The sequence below is a fragment of the Lactuca sativa genome, chromosome 9 (genome assembly GCF_002870075.4).
Source record: "Lactuca sativa cultivar Salinas chromosome 9, Lsat_Salinas_v11, whole genome shotgun sequence".
NCBI lineage: Eukaryota > Viridiplantae > Streptophyta > Magnoliopsida > Asterales > Asteraceae > Lactuca > Lactuca sativa.
Genome location: NC_056631.2, coordinates 70,880,433 through 70,898,695, shown reverse-complemented (window position 1 = coordinate 70,898,695; position 18,263 = coordinate 70,880,433). Strand labels below are relative to the sequence as shown.

Below are 18,263 nucleotides of genomic sequence, written 5' to 3'. Positions count from 1 at the left end.
TTCCATGAGTGCATAGAACCTTATATTCCTTCATAAGATGCACCAAAACACACACAAATGATTCACACTTGAGTTTATGGCCCAAGAACATTCTTGGACCGTAAACACCCCTTCTTAGACCATAAACTCCTCCAATGGGTGTTAAAGTGCCCTTAACACCTTGTATGGCTTAGAAATGGATCTAGAACTTAGCATGCTTAACCTTCAACCACTAAATCACATGATTCATGGATAAACATGAGTTTACTACCGAAAAATCATGTGTTTAAGGTAGTAAACTCACCAAGAACACCTTCATAGACCGTAAACTCCTTTTCCAAGGTCAATTGAAGTCCCGATCACTTCCTAAGCCATGGAATCAACCCTAGAACCTTCCTTTGTGCATTGTAAGACCACTTAGCACCCAAGAACCCACCACCCATGAGTTTACAGCCGTAAACTCATGGGGATATGGTCATTAGGCCGTAAACTCCTCAAAGAGTTTACTCTTGAAGAGCAAACTCCATAATTAAGCCCTACACACCCTTAGATGCTACCCGGGTCACTCCAAACACTTGAATTGAAGTGTTTTCGCATCTAGAAGTGTTTATTATTATTTAATTAATAGGTCAAAGTCTAATTAGATACAATTTATGTATCTCTTCATATTACATAAGAACCTCGCATGTTTTCAATCCCCGAACTGACAATTAGCATCCAACCGGCACATCTCTCGTCTGGTGAGTTCATACCCCTACGCTTTTTCCGTGTTTTTTTCAATGTTTTCAGGGGGGATACAAGCAAATTATAAATGTTTTCAAAACTTAAAATTGATGTAATTCTATAAATATCTGACTAACTTTTAGATATCTTTACCCCTTATGTATTATGCGGAGCATAAGGGATGTTTTACTGAATATAACTAAGTATATTTCAATTACAGTAAAGGAAACAATCAAACCAATCAAATTATTATGGGAATAATTTGGGATCTTTAGTTCTTGTTTTACGGACACAGATTTTATGCAAAGTTAATAGATAAACTATGTCTGATTTAGTTTATCTCTATTTAATTTAGAGTATTATGCCAGATAATTTCATTGTATTAAACTGTTTTTACTGTATTATGTTTCGAAACGATTAGTATGTTTGATAACGAACAAGGACACCGTGAATAATTTAATACTATCTTGTGAGATTATCTTCATTAAACCCTTCGGGTCATCAGTAAATCCTCCCCGGAAGTGTAATCAGAGTCACCTGGAGGGAGAGCGTGGAATTTGTGAATAGATCTATTCGGGACTGACAATCCCACACCTAAACTGCTAGCTACAGTTAGGCGGGCACGCCTGGGGTGACAAATTCTGGATATCGTCCGACGCCTGAAGAACGTCAAGGAGGTCTCGTTGTCATATTAACATGGTTACCCGACTCACAATACGTATTAATATAGTCTATTCACGGATTTTTATATCTAGTGTGGGATAGAATTCCCATGGTTTTCAATCTATAGTTTTACTAGATGGTATTCCCAGTGGTTTTGAATCTATATCTTCTCTTAATCTATAGTTTTACTGGATGGTATTCCTAGTGGTTTTGAATCTATATCTTCTCTTAATCTATAGTTCTACTGGATGGTATTCCCAGTGGTTTTACATCTATAGTTTTATATATTAAAACTACCTACTGTTGTACTGGATGGTATTCCCAATGGATTTTCAATATATAGTCTTACGTATTAAATTATCTACTGTTGTATCGAACGGAAATTCAGAACTTTAACTAAACTATCTTTATAAGAAAATATGAGATTTTCTTGGATAACAACCTTTCAGAAAACCAAAGGAAAACATGATCTTTTTATATAAACAAACAACTTATGAACTCACCAGCTTTATGCTGATTTTTAAACTGCTTGTATTCTCAGGTTCTCCTTAGACAGGTATCCCGCGTTCTTTTGTAGAAGATGGAGCGTATGGAAGTCTCGTCATATTTTGATTAACTTATGTAACTACAAAACTTGTATTACTTTACTTTCAAACAAATGTAATGAATCTATGTAATGTAATGTTTTGTATTTACTATGCTTACTATGTACATTGGTTACGATACTTCATGACGTCCTCTGCCCCGGAACGTTTCCGCCTTCGGTTTCGGGGTGTGACAATATGATTTATTTGATTACATGAACTTTTACCAAGTTATTTATGACATATAATTGCTAGATCTAGAGATAGAACATTATCTTATAGTAAGGTGGTAAACTTAATTGCTATAATTATGCAAGAGAAGCATTGTTGATACAAAACATGTGTTTATGTTGCTTGTCTTGATCATAGATGGGTAGTTTTTAGATCTTATCATTTATAGTCCAATAAATATATAACAATCAATTTGGTGTTCTTAAATTGCTTGACCATTGTAATTAAAGTTCATAAATTGGTCTATGTTAGGTAATCGGATCATGATAGCTAGTAAATTATAATTGGTAACCAACAAAATAAATCCATTATCTTGAAATTAACCATAAGAAAAAGGGGGATTTGAAGCTAAACGAAAGTGTCTTTTATTCTTGATTAAACATTATTTTCTAGTTGTTTGCTTTTGTTTGAAGTAGTTAATTGTCATAATTTAAGTTTTTTCTGAACTTGCAAAATCAGATAAAACCCCCAATATTCGACCCCTTACTTACTCTACTATACTCCTACATGACTAGGTACACTGTCTATTGTGTTTTGGTTGGTAAAATTTGTTAGGGTTATAAATTTAAAGCTTAGTGAGTTTAAAATACATCAATAACCTTTTTGTTGCCCTAACTTGGTTCCAGACGACTATGTGGCGATTTTATGAAGATTTTGAGTAAAGAACGAATATTCAAAGAACATGATTGAGTCCGTTAATCTTTTTAGTAAGATTAATCATTAAGTATTTATTTTTATCTTTTGTAATAAGTTTTTAGCCATGTCAGGCTAAAAACCCTAGATTTTAGTTTCGTAACTACTCGACTTTTCGTGCAAATAATCATTAGGCTTGATTTTTGATTGTGAATCATGTCTAGTTTGATCAGTTTTGTGTTTAAATGAATGTTTGATTTGATTTAGTTTTTGTTGGGCACTCGAATTATTAATAGATCATCTAACTGGTTGTTAGGATCCGTAATTGTCTTAGTCAATCAGTAATAAGTAATGAATATTAGATTGGTTCAGTGTAAGGATTTAAATCTAATATAAACCAACTGAACAAATTTTTATGTTTCCAAGGCTATGAGAAGTATTGAACTTTATTGGGAATTTTACACTATTATTAATGCTGCTTTTATAGATTAATTAAGAGCTTGTTTGATTAATTTAGTAAAAAGTAAGGTTTAATTGAAAGAGTGCGTTTTGATTGAATAATTTGGTAAAAGAAGATTGTTAGAGCTTATTAATGATTTTTAGTACCAGTTAGAATAGTGTACAATTCAACCAATCAAGTTGAATGTTATTTGCATGATTAGGAGAGTCACCACAAAACTGAAATTCTTTTAATGAATCGATTTTTCATAAGTTATTAGTTACATCTTATAATTTCTCGTTTAATATTAATTTGAATCATCACCCCTCTCATTTAATTTACTGTCAGACTAGTGCGTGCCTTACGCAAGAAGGCATAGACCTTAGGGCGTGTCCTTGTGGATTCAATCCTGCTTTCATGCACTACCCCTTAGGGAAATTAAGTAATATTTTTATACGTATTTATTATTTGTTAGGCGCTTGCAACAACGTCTTAACAATCATCAAGAAAGCCAGAACTACAACAAACAGGGATTGTGTAAGTGTAACACCTCATTTTCACTTTTCGAGATAAAAAGATATAAACCATTGTTTATAAAAATGAAAGTGAAAATACATTGCGTTTTATCCAAAATGATCAATATGAAAGTTATAGTAGTCGTCAAAACGAATGTGTGGATACAAATAATGTTGAAAACATAGTTTGTATGAGAAAGTTACGATTTTTTGAAGTTTTGACGAATTCCAGAAGTGCTGGGTGCCTATCAAAAGCGTGGGGTGCCTTTAAAGGTCCAACGCGCCTCATTTAATGCACATGTCATCTGCATTTGAGGTTGCATACACGAAAACTGAGGCTTGCGTGCAAGCAAGAAGACCAGACTCGTCAGAGGGCTCGACGTACCCTATCAAAAAGCAAAATGCGCTTTTCCATATTCCAACCTATAAATAAAGGCTCAAGACTCTTCCATTCCTTTCCCATTCTCTTTCGAAAAGAGTTTCTCTGTCTCTCTCTCCCCCCCCCCCTCTCTCTCTCCCTCGAGTATTTCTTTCCTTCGTGATCCGACTTCTCGTTTTGTAGTATCGTTAGCGAAGCTCTGGAGGTTTCGAAAGGATATAAGAAAGAAAGTGTCAAAGTTCTGCTCGTGGATATTTGGATTTCGTCAATCGTGTAAGTTACACTTTCGCTTAAGTATAACTTGATATGAAATATACCCATTGTCGTTATTATAAACATGTTTATTAGATTAATCATTAATCCTAATTATTATACTGATTGATCTACTTACGGGTGCGGTGTCTAAGATAGACACGTTCGCCTGATTGTTGAAATTTAGAAAATTATATACCGAAATGATCATGCCTTCCGAGTGTCTTGACTGACTAATCCTTATTTGATAGTCATTCAGTGTTATTATGATTAGTGAAGAATCTAACTTTTTTGTTATTAGATTTCCTTAGTTGCTGATTAGCTACAACATTATAGGTCGTTTCATGTTTGGAGCGGCTACTCATTTATTTTTGCTTAATTGATGTAATAAAAAAAACTATAAAATTAAATAATAAGAAGCAAGTTTGTTTTTATAAAAAATTCAAAATAAATTAAAACAAACTCGCTGCAAAATAAAAAATTTGAACCTCTCTTAATCCAAACTTTTTTTTAGACTAAAATATAACAATTTTCAGTTATACAAAACATAATCCCGAGTATTTCTGCAAAAGTTTAACACAAGCATGCTACTCACGTGAAGAAAGAAAGGGTCCAAACTCCAAAGTTCCAATCCGTGATCTCGCCATCTCGGCGCCAGCAAAAAGCAACCCTGCCTATCACGCAACGACACATAACACCAAGTGGACACTCGATAAGCCTTTCGTCGAACATGTGGCAGGCATTAGATTTTCAAATCCCAACTCTCCCGTCGCCGTCGATCTCCGCCACTCCCTCCATTTCTCTCCACCATTTCCTCCACACTCCACACTCCTCCAAAGCTTACAGGAGCAATGGCGATGTCCGCCGGACTAGGAACCTCCTTTTGTTCTCTTCCGTCACTCCACCGACTCACCACCGCTACCACCAATGCCGCCTCTTTCTCTTTTCTCAAATTATCTTCTCCGTCGTCCTCACTACTCTTCTCCGCTAGACTCCCTCCAACCAATCGACATGAATATTCCGTAATAAAAGCCTCTTCTTCTACAACATTCACCGAGTCTCACGATCTGAAGGTATGATAATTCGCTATGTAAGTATATGTGGCATTTAATTCAGGCGTACTCTATGTCTTTTTTTCTTCAATTTTTTGATCAACAGGTTAATACAATTACTACGAAGCCGATCGAAGGCCAGAAAACTGGAACCAGTGGTCTTCGGAAGAAGGTCGAATTCTTTTCCGCTTTGATCTTAATAGTTCTGTTGATTAGTTCATTTTCGACATGGACTGACGTTTAATTTTGAATTTGATAAGGTTAAAGTGTTTATGCAAGAGAATTACCTTGCAAACTGGATTCAGGTATGAATTTACTCGGTCTAAAGTTGTGAATTGATCTATGTGTTAGGGTTTTTCCAGACTTAGTTTGTAATGTATATTCGATTATATGTTTCCATTTAGGCATTGTTCAATTCTTTGCCACCTGAGGATTATAAGAATGCTCTGCTAGTATTAGGAGGCGATGGTCGTTATTTCAACAAAGAAGCTGCACAAGTAAGTTCTTTTTTCACAGTTTATATACTTCATGAACTGCATTGTGGCTGCCTTTTGAATTTTCTAAACAATGAATGGATTCTAAATGCAGTTGATTATTAAAATTGCTGCTGGGAATGGAGTTGGTAAAATATTGGTTGGCAAGTGAGTCTTTTGATACTTCAATCTTTTATTATATTATCACAAGAGTTGAAAATTTCAACTGGAAAACTTCTACTTGCAACATTTGGAAGACTTTATTTCTTATATGTGTTAGTAGCATTAACTATGCATGTCTAAACATATGTGTAATTGCATCTTTAAAATGTTTCAATTCATTACAGTTACAATGTAATCATTTTGTCATATACCTTTGTATTTTTTCAATTATCATTGCTGGATCATGACCTTATAATAATCCTGTCATTCAAGGGAAGGTATTTTGTCAACACCTGCTGTATCTGCTATCATAAGGAAGAGAAAGGCAAGTGTCCATTCATATCTTCACCCGTAAAATGGGAACTCATTGAAGAACACCATCATAATATGCCATTTCATTTTGCAGGCAAATGGTGGTTTTATAATGAGTGCAAGCCATAATCCTGGTGGGCCTGAGTATGACTGGGGCATCAAGGTGAACATATAGTTCTTTACATCATGGGCTTCTGTAATTTTTCTCATCACTATTGAAATCCATGGTTTAATCCATATATTTTGTTGAAGATAATTGATGTTTAAATTTGTTGTTGTTTTTTCACAGTTCAATTACAGCAGTGGGCAGCCTGCTCCTGAGTCCATAACTGACATGATATATGGAAACACACTTTCTGTATGTTCTCTCTTCTCTTTATCTGTATCTTCATTTGTGCATACTATACAATTGCTCCTTGTTTATGATTTGTATATCTGAACACATTAGTATTCTTGGCACTGACATTCTTCTCAACATTAAATTTCTTAGGGTTGATGAGACTGATTGTTCTTAACTGTTAATCTTGCTGCTCTTATGGCTTTGCTAGAAATAATACTTGGTTTTTTTGAAGAGTTTTGTAAAGTACACAGGAGAATAGCTAAAGTTGTAATCATATTGATCTTTACTTTATATGTTCATAGTTTGTTGATGTATTCAACTATAGGAACATGTCATATATATATATATATATATATATATATATATATATTCTTAAATAGTGACAAAAAGGAGGAATCAACCTTATCAAAATCAGTAGCAAGTAGCAACTACCTTTACTATGAGCAAAGTACTAACTTTATATTGATAAAAAAGAGGAAACTGCAACTTTTTACTGGGCAACACAGTGTGGAACTTTTTGCATTTCTCATTGGTGAGTATGGATGTAATTAATTATGAACTATAAGAACAATCGTATTAGTTTAGAAGTGTGTTTTCACAAACATTTTTTCATCAATAAGAGCAAAATAGTTTTTGGTCCCAAAAAGTTTTCTCTTCCAATTTTGGTCCTTATTTGAGGTTCTTGTAACGTTTTTGGTCCATGTTCCAAGATCCAAGTAAAATGACTGATTACAGCTGGTTCTTTCTTGCAATTTTGGTCCCAAAATTATAGTCCTTTTAGTTGGAGGAGGGACCAAAAACGTTACGAAAACCTCAAATAAGGACGAAAATTGCAAAAAAAGAAAACATTTTCTGACCAAAATAGAAAAATCAGCTATATTTAGGGACTAAAAATGTGGTTTTTTGCCAGCATGTAGTTTAAAGTTTGTACATGATTTTAGACTATAAGTTTTTCATTTTTGGTTTCATATTCATTGACTTATTTATAGTCCCCCATTGCGATGACTTTTTTTAGTTTAAAAAAATTACGATAAATTAACTCTTGCTTTTTAACTTTTAACTATATTAGTCCCTCAAGAAATCACTTCTCTTATATTTCTCCAACTATTTATTTATTTATTATTTTAAAATTTCACAATTCCTGCAGATATCTGAAATAAAGTTGGCAGATATTCCAGATGTTGATCTTTCAAGTGTTGGAGTTACAAAATATGGCAACTTTAGTGTTGAAATAGTAGACCCTGTTTCTGATTATTTGGAACTAATGGAGGTAAAAGATAATAATAATAAATATTTAATATATTAAATTTGGTAAATCATTTATTTGTCTTTTCAATTCAGGATGTCTTCGATTTTTCACTGATCAAAAGTCTTGTTTCACGATCAGACTTCAGGTATAAACACACACAGTGTTCATGAATCATGATTCATGATTACCAATTTATTAATATAGTTTATTTATTTATTTATTTATTCATATCTATAAACCTTGCTTTTGTCAGGTTGACATTTGATGCAATGCATGCAGTTACAGGTGCTTATGCAAAGCCAATTTTTGTAGATAAACTGGGAGCTACTTTGGTATGTTTATCATCAATCAATGTGTAATAAATAATAAAAGTCCATAAAAGTCCTTATGTTTTGGCCTCATAATTGATAAATACCTATTTTATAAAAGTTTTTAAGGTATATATGTGTATAATAACGTATTTTACGTAAGTGTATTTCACACATTTTCACATAACTATGCTTTTATAAATAGGTATTTAAAATAAAATAATATTTTTATAAAAAATGTTTTAAAAAGAGGTGTTTATATAAGTATTTTACCTATAAAAACGTTTTTCTTTAAAAATTATATAGAAAAAAAAGGTTTTTATGTGAGAAATATGTTTTTTTTTTTTTTTTTTTTTTTTTTTTTTTTTTTTTTTTATAATGATTCTATACAACAAACAAAACATATTTGAATTTTTAAAAAAAAAAAAAATGTAAAAAACTAAATTTAGGATGAAATCGAAACAAAATTTTGAAATCTGATCCAAAAGTGTAAATTCTGGGCCAAAAATGTAGTTTTTAAAAGTGGGATGACCTGTAGGCTGGGTAAAAGGTTCAATTTGAATACAGTTCTCGGTTTTTGGGACTTAATTGAATAAAAAAAACATATAAGGACTAAATTGATTATAAGAACAAAACATAAGGACTTTTATAGAGTTTTCCCTATTTCTTGCATAGAATATAGATAACTTGCTACTCAAGTAACTACTTTATAATTTTTTTTCAGGATTCAATTTGTAATGGAGTGCCTCTAGAAGATTTCGGGCATGGGCACCCTGATCCAAATCTAACGTAAGAATTCACAGATTATAATCTGTTTTATTTATTTATTTTGAATTTTGAATATGAAGAATTGTTAAATGTCTTTATTTTTATAAAAGGTATGCGGAGGACTTGGTCAAGATTATGTATAGTGACAATGGACCTGATTTTGGAGCTGCAAGTGATGGTTGACAGATGATTTTTCTATTTTTATGTTATTTTTTTTTTAAATTTTCCTTGTGGTTTTTGAAAGGTTTAATCACAAAAAATGACTAAAATGGGAGGTGTGAGTTAACAAAATGACCACATTTTGAATATTTATTCGAAAATAACCACCCACTTTGCAAAATTCCTTTTTCTGCATATGAATGTTCCCCACTACAAAAATCTTGATTCCTTTTTTTTTTCTTCCAAATGATGTCATTTTTTCTTAAAATGACATCACCCATTTTGCACTACAAATAGCTTCACTTTTTTTTTTCTTTTTATTTTTTTTTTATTTTGAAATGACATAATGCAAAAATAAAGTAATTTCATGAAGTTGATTTTGCGAAATGGGTGGTTATATTGTGATATTTGTTCAAAAGGTCTCTCATTTTGGTTATTCTTTTGTGATTTATTTTTACCAATTTTTAAATATGATAAACCTTATATTCCCAACATTTTCTTCAAAAACTAAATCCTTAAAATTTATAAATCCAATGATTTTTCCAGGAGATGGTGATAGAAACATGATTCTTGGTAGACAGTTCTTCGTGACCCCTTCAGATTCCGTCGCTATTATTGCAGCCAATGCACAAGCATCCATTCCATATTTTCAAACTGGCCCAAAGGTCTAATTTTTTAATTTTATTTTTTTATAAAAAGTTATTCAACTATTTTATTTACATAAAAAAACCGACTTCAGCTTTGTAATTTTTATAGGGTTTAGCACGCTCTATGCCAACAAGTGGTGCTCTTGATCGAGTGGCTGAGAAACTTAATCTCCCTTTCTTCGAGGTTATAAATTATAAATTATAATCTTTTTGTATTTTAAGCTCTTGAAATTTTTTTATTTTTTATAAAAGCTTGAAAAGTTTTGTTCCAGGTTCCAACTGGTTGGAAATTTTTTGGGAACTTAATGGATGCTGGAACTTTGTCAATTTGTGGGGAAGAAAGTTTTGGAACAGGATCCGATCACATACGTGAGAAAGATGGTATATGGTATGTAAATTGACCATTTTGCCCTTGGACTGAAGCTGAAAAAACACTACAATACCATAGAGACCAAATTTAGTTTCCAGTCTTTGTCCATGGGCAAAACGGTAATTTTTGAAAAAAAAAATTAGCTAGGTAGTTAGATTTAATGATCCAGGGACCAAAATTGTTATGAAACATCCAAATAAGGAGCAAAACAAAAGAAAATCTAAACTCAGGGACCAAAATTGTTATGAAACATCCAAATAAGGAGAAAAGAAAAGAAAATCTAAACTCAGGGACCAAAGTTGTATATATTGTAAAGTTGTTTTGGGATGACTTCAGGGCTGTGTTAGCTTGGCTTTCTATAATAGCATACAGAAACAAAAGCAAGAAAGAAGGAGAAAAATTAGTCTCTGTTTCCGACATTGTAAAGGAACATTGGGCCACTTATGGAAGGAACTACTTCTCTAGATATGATTATGAAGTAATCACCTTTTAATTATAAATAAATAAATTCACTATTATTTAATTAGTTAAATTTATTTTTACTTTACTGATATTTTAATGTTCACTGGTGGGCCCCAGGAATGCGAATCTGAAGGAGCCAATGAAATGATCAATCATCTTAGAGATTTGATTTCTAAAAGCAAACAAGGAGACAAGTATGGTGAGTTACAGTGTCAGTAACTCAGTATCAGCTCAATAATTTATAAAAAGTTTAGAGTAAATTACACAAATGGTCCCTGTACTTTCTGTTTTTTTACATTGAAATCTGGACCAAAGTCACAGGACCAGAATCGACATAAAACCTTGAAATAAGGACTAAAGTTGAAAAAAGTTTCAGTTTTGGACTAAACATTGTGAAAATCAGAAAGTAAAGGACCATCATTGCAATTTACTAAAAATGAGTGAGTAAATTACAAAAATGGTCCCTGTGCTTTCTGTTTTTTTTATATTGAAGTTAGGACCAAAGTCCCGGGACCAGAATTGACATAAAACCATGAAATAAGGACTAAAGTTGAAAAAAGTTTAAGATTTGGACTAAACATGGTGATAATCAGAAATTAAAGGGTCCATCATTGCAATTTACTAAAAACGAGTGAGTAAATTACAAAAAATGGTCCCTGTACTTTCTGATTTTTACTGTGTTAAGTCCAATTTCTATTCTGATTCTTATTTCAAGGTTTTATATTGATATTTGGTCCACCTTGATGTAAGGACAAAAGTCATAAGGACTAAAACTGAAAAAGTTTCATTTTGGAACTAAACAGGCAAATATCAGGAAGTAGACGAACCTCTTTCGTAATTTACTCAACAATTTATGGAAAAGACCAAATTACATTTTTAATCCCCGAGTAAAGCTGATTTATTTATTTTCTCAAAACGTTAATTCTTGGACCAAAACTGAAAAAACCATTACACCACAGGGACGAAATCTGTAATTTATTTTTTTCTTCTTTTCTCACTTAATTTTTGAATTCATACTTTTATTTACTGCAACGCAATATTATAAATTAAAAAAAAAAACGATTGCAGGAGATTATACACTTGAACTTGCTGATGACTTCACTTATACAGACCCTGTAAGTTTTATTTATTAACTTTCTTAAATTTAATTAAAAATAAAAAAGTTACTGAAAAAGGTTTTGAAAGTTTACTAGGTAGATGGGAGTATAGCTTCAAAGCAAGGCATCCGATTTGTCTTCACAGATGGGTCAAGAATCATATTTCGTTTATCGGTACACATACACATTTATTTAATTTATTTTTAAATAAATCGATCGATTAATTTCGATAGAATAAAAATAATTTTTTTTAATAAAAATTACAGGGAACCGGTTCAGCAGGTGCGACTGTGAGAATCTACATAGAACAGTTCGAACCTGATGTCTCAAAACATGACTTGGATGCTCAGGTGGCATTGAAACCATTGATAGGTTGGTTTTTGTTTTATTATTAATATTAATTTATTTAGTTCAAAAAAAAAAAAAAAATTATTTTGTTGTCTTGTCAGATCTGGCATTGACTGTGTCAAAGCTAAAGGAGTTCACTGGAAGGGAAAAGCCTACAGTGATTACATAAGTTGTCTAGTGAGTTGCACTATGAAAGGTGATTTTCCCACTTTTTCATTCATGATTATTATTGTATTTATGCCACATGAGTTGGATGCCCAGTAAGATCTACAGAAGTAGACAATAAAGATTCAAAGTAAAAGATTAAACAGTTGTAGGTGTAAGGTGTTAGCTTCACATAATTTTCATTCATTCATCTAGTCACGTGCATAGCTGTTTCAATTTTTTTTTTTTTTTTTTTTTGTAAAATCTAAATATGTCGAATTAATTATAAATCAATAATATAGTTTTTATCACAAAATTCAAACTAAATAACAATGATAATTAGGGGGTGTGTATCATTGATTTTAAAATAACATAAATAATCAAAAAAATATGATCATTAATCATTAAATTTGCAAACACACAATATTGGATGTTAAGTAATCAATTAAGGGTTTATTGTATTCTGTGATAGCACGTGTGCAATTACGTCGAGGGTCATTAAAGCCAGAAACAATCCAAAACAAAAGAAAGGTTAAAATTGACAAATTGTAACATAAAAAGTTGTATTATAAAGTGGCAGATAATGAACCTATAAGTTATAAGCACTCCATGTATAAAAGTATTAGTGACGTATCTATGTATGGAGTACAGTCCAATATCATGATTAAGTGGCCCAGAATCGACACATCTGAAAAAAAAACCCATAAAAAAACATATTTACAAGATAATGATAAAAAATTATTTGAGTAAATTACACGATTCGTCTTTTGTTCAAATGTTAAATTGTTTGTTTAGTTTCTATTTTCAAAAATTATCTCGGACTGTCCCTGTAAATGTTTGTTTCTCACTCGGACGGTCGCTTGGTTCGGACGGTCACTGACGAACATAAAATGACTATTTTACAATTTCTCTTTCTTTTTTGATAAATTTTTGATTTGTTTGTTAATAAAAATATAAAAGAAAAATAAAAAAAATAAAGAAAAACAAAAAAGGCCCACCACTACAAACACTTATCATCTACACTAACCACACTGACACCGTTCAATCATTCATCATAAATTTATCTTCATCAGTTCATTTTCTACCGTCGGACCACCGCGCAACACCATCGGACCACTGTCTCTTTTTTCTCAGAAACACCGTCGACTACCCTTTCTTCCCTCGTTCTTCTTCCCGGTTAGTCCTTAAGCCACTACCGTCGACCGCTAGGTCTATAGGAACACCAGGTGGAGCAGAGGAACACAAACACACCTTTTTTGTGTTTACCGATGCAATACAGATAAAGAGAGCAAGAGAGACAGAGATAGATCTGCCATCGCCACCTCACCATCGTCACTCCAAGTGGTGGTTGTCGGAGGTGGCTTCATTTTCTTTACCTAAATCCATCTTCACTAATGTACAACCCAACGTATCTGATGGTAACCCAACAGATCCAATGGAGATAGACGGTTAGTTCATGTGGTTTTAACAAACCCGTTACCGGTAAGATCCAAACCCTAGCCGACAGAGTTGGCGGTGTAAATATGACGAAACCCTAGCGTATAAAGGCTTGGATGCGACGATTACTTTGCAGATGAGGCGGTGTTTAGTGATGATATAGGTGAAGGAGGTTGAAGGTAGTATCGTCGATGTTCTGGGGTGAAGGAGGCAGGAAAGGAAGGTCGGAGACGTCGTTGGTTGGCTAGGGTTTTGGATTCCTGTCGGGAATGGGTGAGAAAGAGGGAGACAACGACAGATGGTGCCTTTATTGGTTGCGAAACAACGGGGATGTGGTAGTGGTGGAGCACCGACGGTGATGCAGGTGGGTGGTGGGGTGGTGGTTTATGAAAGAAAAGAAGAAGAAACATATAAGAGGGTGGGGCCCAATTATTTAATGACTTCTTTAAAATTATAATTAATAATAATAACAATCTAAAAAAAAATAAAAAAAAAATAAAAGAATAAGGTCAAAATAGACATTTTATGTATGGTAAACGATTTAAGGGGCGAAACGTGCAATTTTTAACGATATAAGAGACCGTCCGAGTTAATTTTTGAAAATAGAGACTAAACGAACAATTTGACACTTGGACGAGGGACGAATCGTGTAGTTTACTCAAATTATTTTTTCTTTTAATTTAGATGAAATACAAACTATAATGAATATTATGATTTTCTCTTAAATTGACAAAATGTGTGTTTGACAAAAATAGCTATTAGTTAGTAGCGGGTAACTAGTAGCTGAAAGTTGTAATTTTTATTTTGTTATATGAATGTTTGACGAAATGTACTGTAAGCTTTTGAAATATGTAAAATTACATAAAAGGACAAACGGAACTTTGGAACGTTTTGTTTAGACTAAAAGCTAAATGTTTGTATTGTTAGACGAAATTTTTTGTTTAAACTAGAGCGTTTGTCAAAAGCTAGAAGTTCGTAAACGCTTCCAAACGCTCCATGCCAAACATGTCCTAACTAACCGAGAAAGAGCGAAATACACTAACAGACTGACTTAACTAATTAACAATACCTTAAATTAATATCTTGATTTGTTTGATATATATATTTTTTCTATTAAATTAAGCAACAATGAGGTATATACAAATATATGATAAAATTAAACTCACATAACTTGAGTAAATGAGTACCCTTGGAATTAATGTTTGAGAAAGATAAATAAAAATATATATAACCTGCCCAACGAAACCAAGCACATAAAAAAGAATTAAAATATAGAAAAAACAGAATCATATCCAAAAGTTTACTATCTATCTCTTCCATCATGAAATTATGAGGATGTGGTACGAGCTCGTTGTAGGGGTGTTATGCCTGCCACATCATCCAAAACGTTGCACCAGCTACACCATCTCCTTTCTCGTTAAGGGGGTGTTATGGGGCTTCCGGTCATAACAACGACGAGATGAAATAGAAAATCCAATGGGCTATTCGTTTTTTGTACCATCGGGGTTTGAAGAAATATAAAAAAAAATAATTAATTAATTTTTTACCTATAAATACATAATATCTACCATTTTCAATCCACACGATTCCCCTATTTCTTTATATTTTCTATAATTTCAAAACTTTTTAAAAAAAGACTATAGATCCTTTCTTCGTTTGACGATGATAGTGACGATATATTCATCCCTACCATGTATCAGTATTGCACCAACGAGCTACGATAGCAGACCCAACCCCTCTACTAACAAGACGTGTGATGTTAAATAGAAATCGCGAGGAAGGACACACATGTCTATATCACGATTACTATGTGTATATCGCGATACTTTGCGAATAATTGTGTATACGGGTTGAAAGAGTTCAAAAGATGATTTCATCTGAGTAGGAATGTGTTCCTACAGATCGCCAATGCCTTGGAAAGCCGGTATCGTTTCTGTAATTTTAATACATCTTTACTATATTTTTATACAAAATAAATACAAATTTACTACACTTTTAATACTAATGTATTATATTTTTAAAACATAATTAATATATGTTATACATTTTTCCAGTTGAGATATGATGCTAGAGATAGTCGATGATTCACAACGTTACACAAATGTGTTGCAGCCATTCATTTGATGACTATGGGGGAGTCACCTAGCACCATGGACGATTATATGAGAATGCCCGAAAGAACTGTAAGGGAAAGTTTGTATAGATTGTGAAAAGGTGTTGTTGAAATATTGTATATTTGCGGAAACCTTCGTTGCATGACAACAAGAACTTTATGTAACACATGAAGAAATGCATGGTTTTCCAGGTATGTTTGGAAGCATTGATTGCACACACTGGAAATGGAAAAATTGTCCAGTAGCATGGAAATGATAGTATGCAAGTGGTCATCATGGATCGTCTTTGTTGGTTTTAGAGGTTATTGCTTCCCAAGATTTATGAACTTGACATGCATTTTTCGGGGTTGTGGGTTCCAACAACGACGTCAACTTTCTTGATCAATCTCCAATATTCGACGATCTTTTGTCAGGAAAGGCCCCAGATGCTACTTTCACAGTGAATGAAAATGAATATAAATTTGGGTATTACCTTATGGATGGAATATATCTTGCGTATTCCACAATCGTGAAGGCATTCTGACACCCGATTGAAGAAAAAGATAAATTATTCAAGAGAAGACAAGAAGGAACACGTAAGGATATGAAACGTGCTTTTGGAGATCTAAATGCGAAGTGACACATAGTTGAACATGCGGCACGGACATTGGACCTAGAAACTCTACGATATATCATGCATACATGTATCATTATGCATACCATGGTAGTACAAGATAAAGGATGAAATATTGCACACTATATCCCAACAGAGTCCAGACACGTTCAATTTTAACGAGGAACAATAAAATATTTGCATAGAGTCGTTGTCATTCAACACACAAATAAACATAGACAAATTCGAGAGGAGTTGACGGATTATATCTTTGACGGTAACGATGATGAATAACGTTGTTTAGGAAAAATAAAGTATGTATTTTTTTGTCTTGTAATGTATTTTTTTAAAATTTTTAATAAATTTAGATGTTATGTGTAATTTAAATGCTATGTTATTTTTATTTTTAAAATATTATGTTTTATTTAAGATATATTTGTTTTAATATAAAAACTCGAAAAAAAACAGTGATATGGAAATTAGTGGATGTTATAACATGCTCTTAACATAGTGACAATTTCCTCACTTGGTGTTATAACACCATGAGTGATGTGGCGTGTGAGGTGGCACCAAAATGGTGTTATAACATGTTGCCCATACCCAATGCTCTAATGGATCATATAAAAACATTGCAAATAATGAGTAAATTATTACCACTCATATTACAAATAATAGGTTGTATGAAAATCTTATTGAGTAAAAAAAATCTTTAGAATGAATTGTACTTTGTATTAATGAAATACAAGTTCTAGTTATTTTTTCCAAGAAATACATGCTTTAGTTTAGGTTTTCTTTATCAATCCAGCTAGCTATATCACCTCTCTAAACATAGAACCAAACAACCCAACAATCAATGATACATCCAAAAACATTCATACAGGTAAAAGATTCAAGGGCTTCAAATAACATAAAGTAAACCACATAACATTAAAGGTGATTAAAACACAATAAAGTTAAACATATGGTTAACAATTTAAGAGCCTATTGAATAATATGGTTCCAAAAACCTGTGAGGCACCAATATGTCCATCAAATATAACATCAAATTATACATTGAAGAATGAGTTATTATTAAGCTTTTCATTTCATTGTTGGTGCCATGGTGTACATTATGTCGACCCTTATCCAAATTGCTAATTTTAGAAAACATATGTTGGTTAAACACATAACCCAAAGCTTATGTAGGGAAATTCCCACCCAAATTTTGCTTAATTAGTTGGAAACTACTTAAAACTTCTAGAAGAGCGACAAATAGAAAGCAAATGATTTGGTAATCTTGAATTAGAAGGTAGAATTTAAGAGAAGATGCTATGTGGCAAAGTATTGGTGTAGTAAAGAGCCATGTGACATGTATACGATTCATTTCCTAGAACAAATAGATTGTCCAATATGATATACAAAAAAGAAAGTAGGTTGTTATAAAAAAACATAGAGTGCCTTGCTATAAAAAGTGAGAATTTGAAAGTATGATGGTATAAAAAGAAAAAAAGTGAAAAGTATGTTTTATTCCTAGTTACATCCCTCCACACAATCCACGAGTGTCGTCATCAACATATTCCCAACCAGCAACTTCATTTGTTTTCATGTTTATTTTTATTTATTATTGTTTACAAATAGAAGTATACATTGTTTTCGATTGACATTTTTGGTGATACGTTATAAGAGATGCAACATATTTTAAGATGGTTGAGCTTCCTAATAATTCGTAGTTGTAGACATAAATTAACATGATCATAATGAGGACTCATAATTGTAATCGTATACTTGGAAGTTTTGTATTTAATATTATAAACTTAACAATTTTTACACCATAAAATTTCCAAATCTCTTA

At 32.5% G+C, this 18,263-nt stretch overlaps 1 protein-coding gene across 2 annotated transcripts; it reads left to right on the top strand.

Moving 5' to 3' along the window:
* The first annotated feature begins 5,034 nt into the window (after positions 1–5,034).
* Positions 5,035–12,500, top strand: LOC111901682 (phosphoglucomutase, chloroplastic). 2 transcript variants are annotated; one of them, XM_023897565.3, is made up of 22 exons: positions 5,038–5,471; positions 5,557–5,622; positions 5,711–5,755; positions 5,855–5,947; positions 6,039–6,091; positions 6,359–6,410; positions 6,492–6,560; positions 6,687–6,755; positions 7,885–8,007; positions 8,079–8,131; positions 8,240–8,318; positions 9,019–9,083; positions 9,173–9,240; positions 9,768–9,886; positions 9,978–10,052; positions 10,141–10,256; positions 10,575–10,716; positions 10,818–10,899; positions 11,769–11,815; positions 11,894–11,971; positions 12,064–12,169; positions 12,247–12,500. In XM_023897565.3, exons 1-22 carry the CDS (start codon positions 5,250–5,252, stop codon positions 12,312–12,314), a joined length of 1,890 nt encoding a protein of 629 aa, XP_023753333.1. In that variant the 5' UTR covers positions 5,038–5,249; the 3' UTR covers positions 12,315–12,500. The 2 variants fall into 2 exon arrangements, with proteins under 2 accessions (XP_042754546.1, XP_023753333.1); XM_042898612.2 differs by lacking the exons at positions 12,064–12,169; positions 12,247–12,500 and having other exon boundaries at positions 5,035–5,471; positions 11,886–11,971.
* Positions 12,501–18,263: the final 5,763 nt, after the last annotated feature.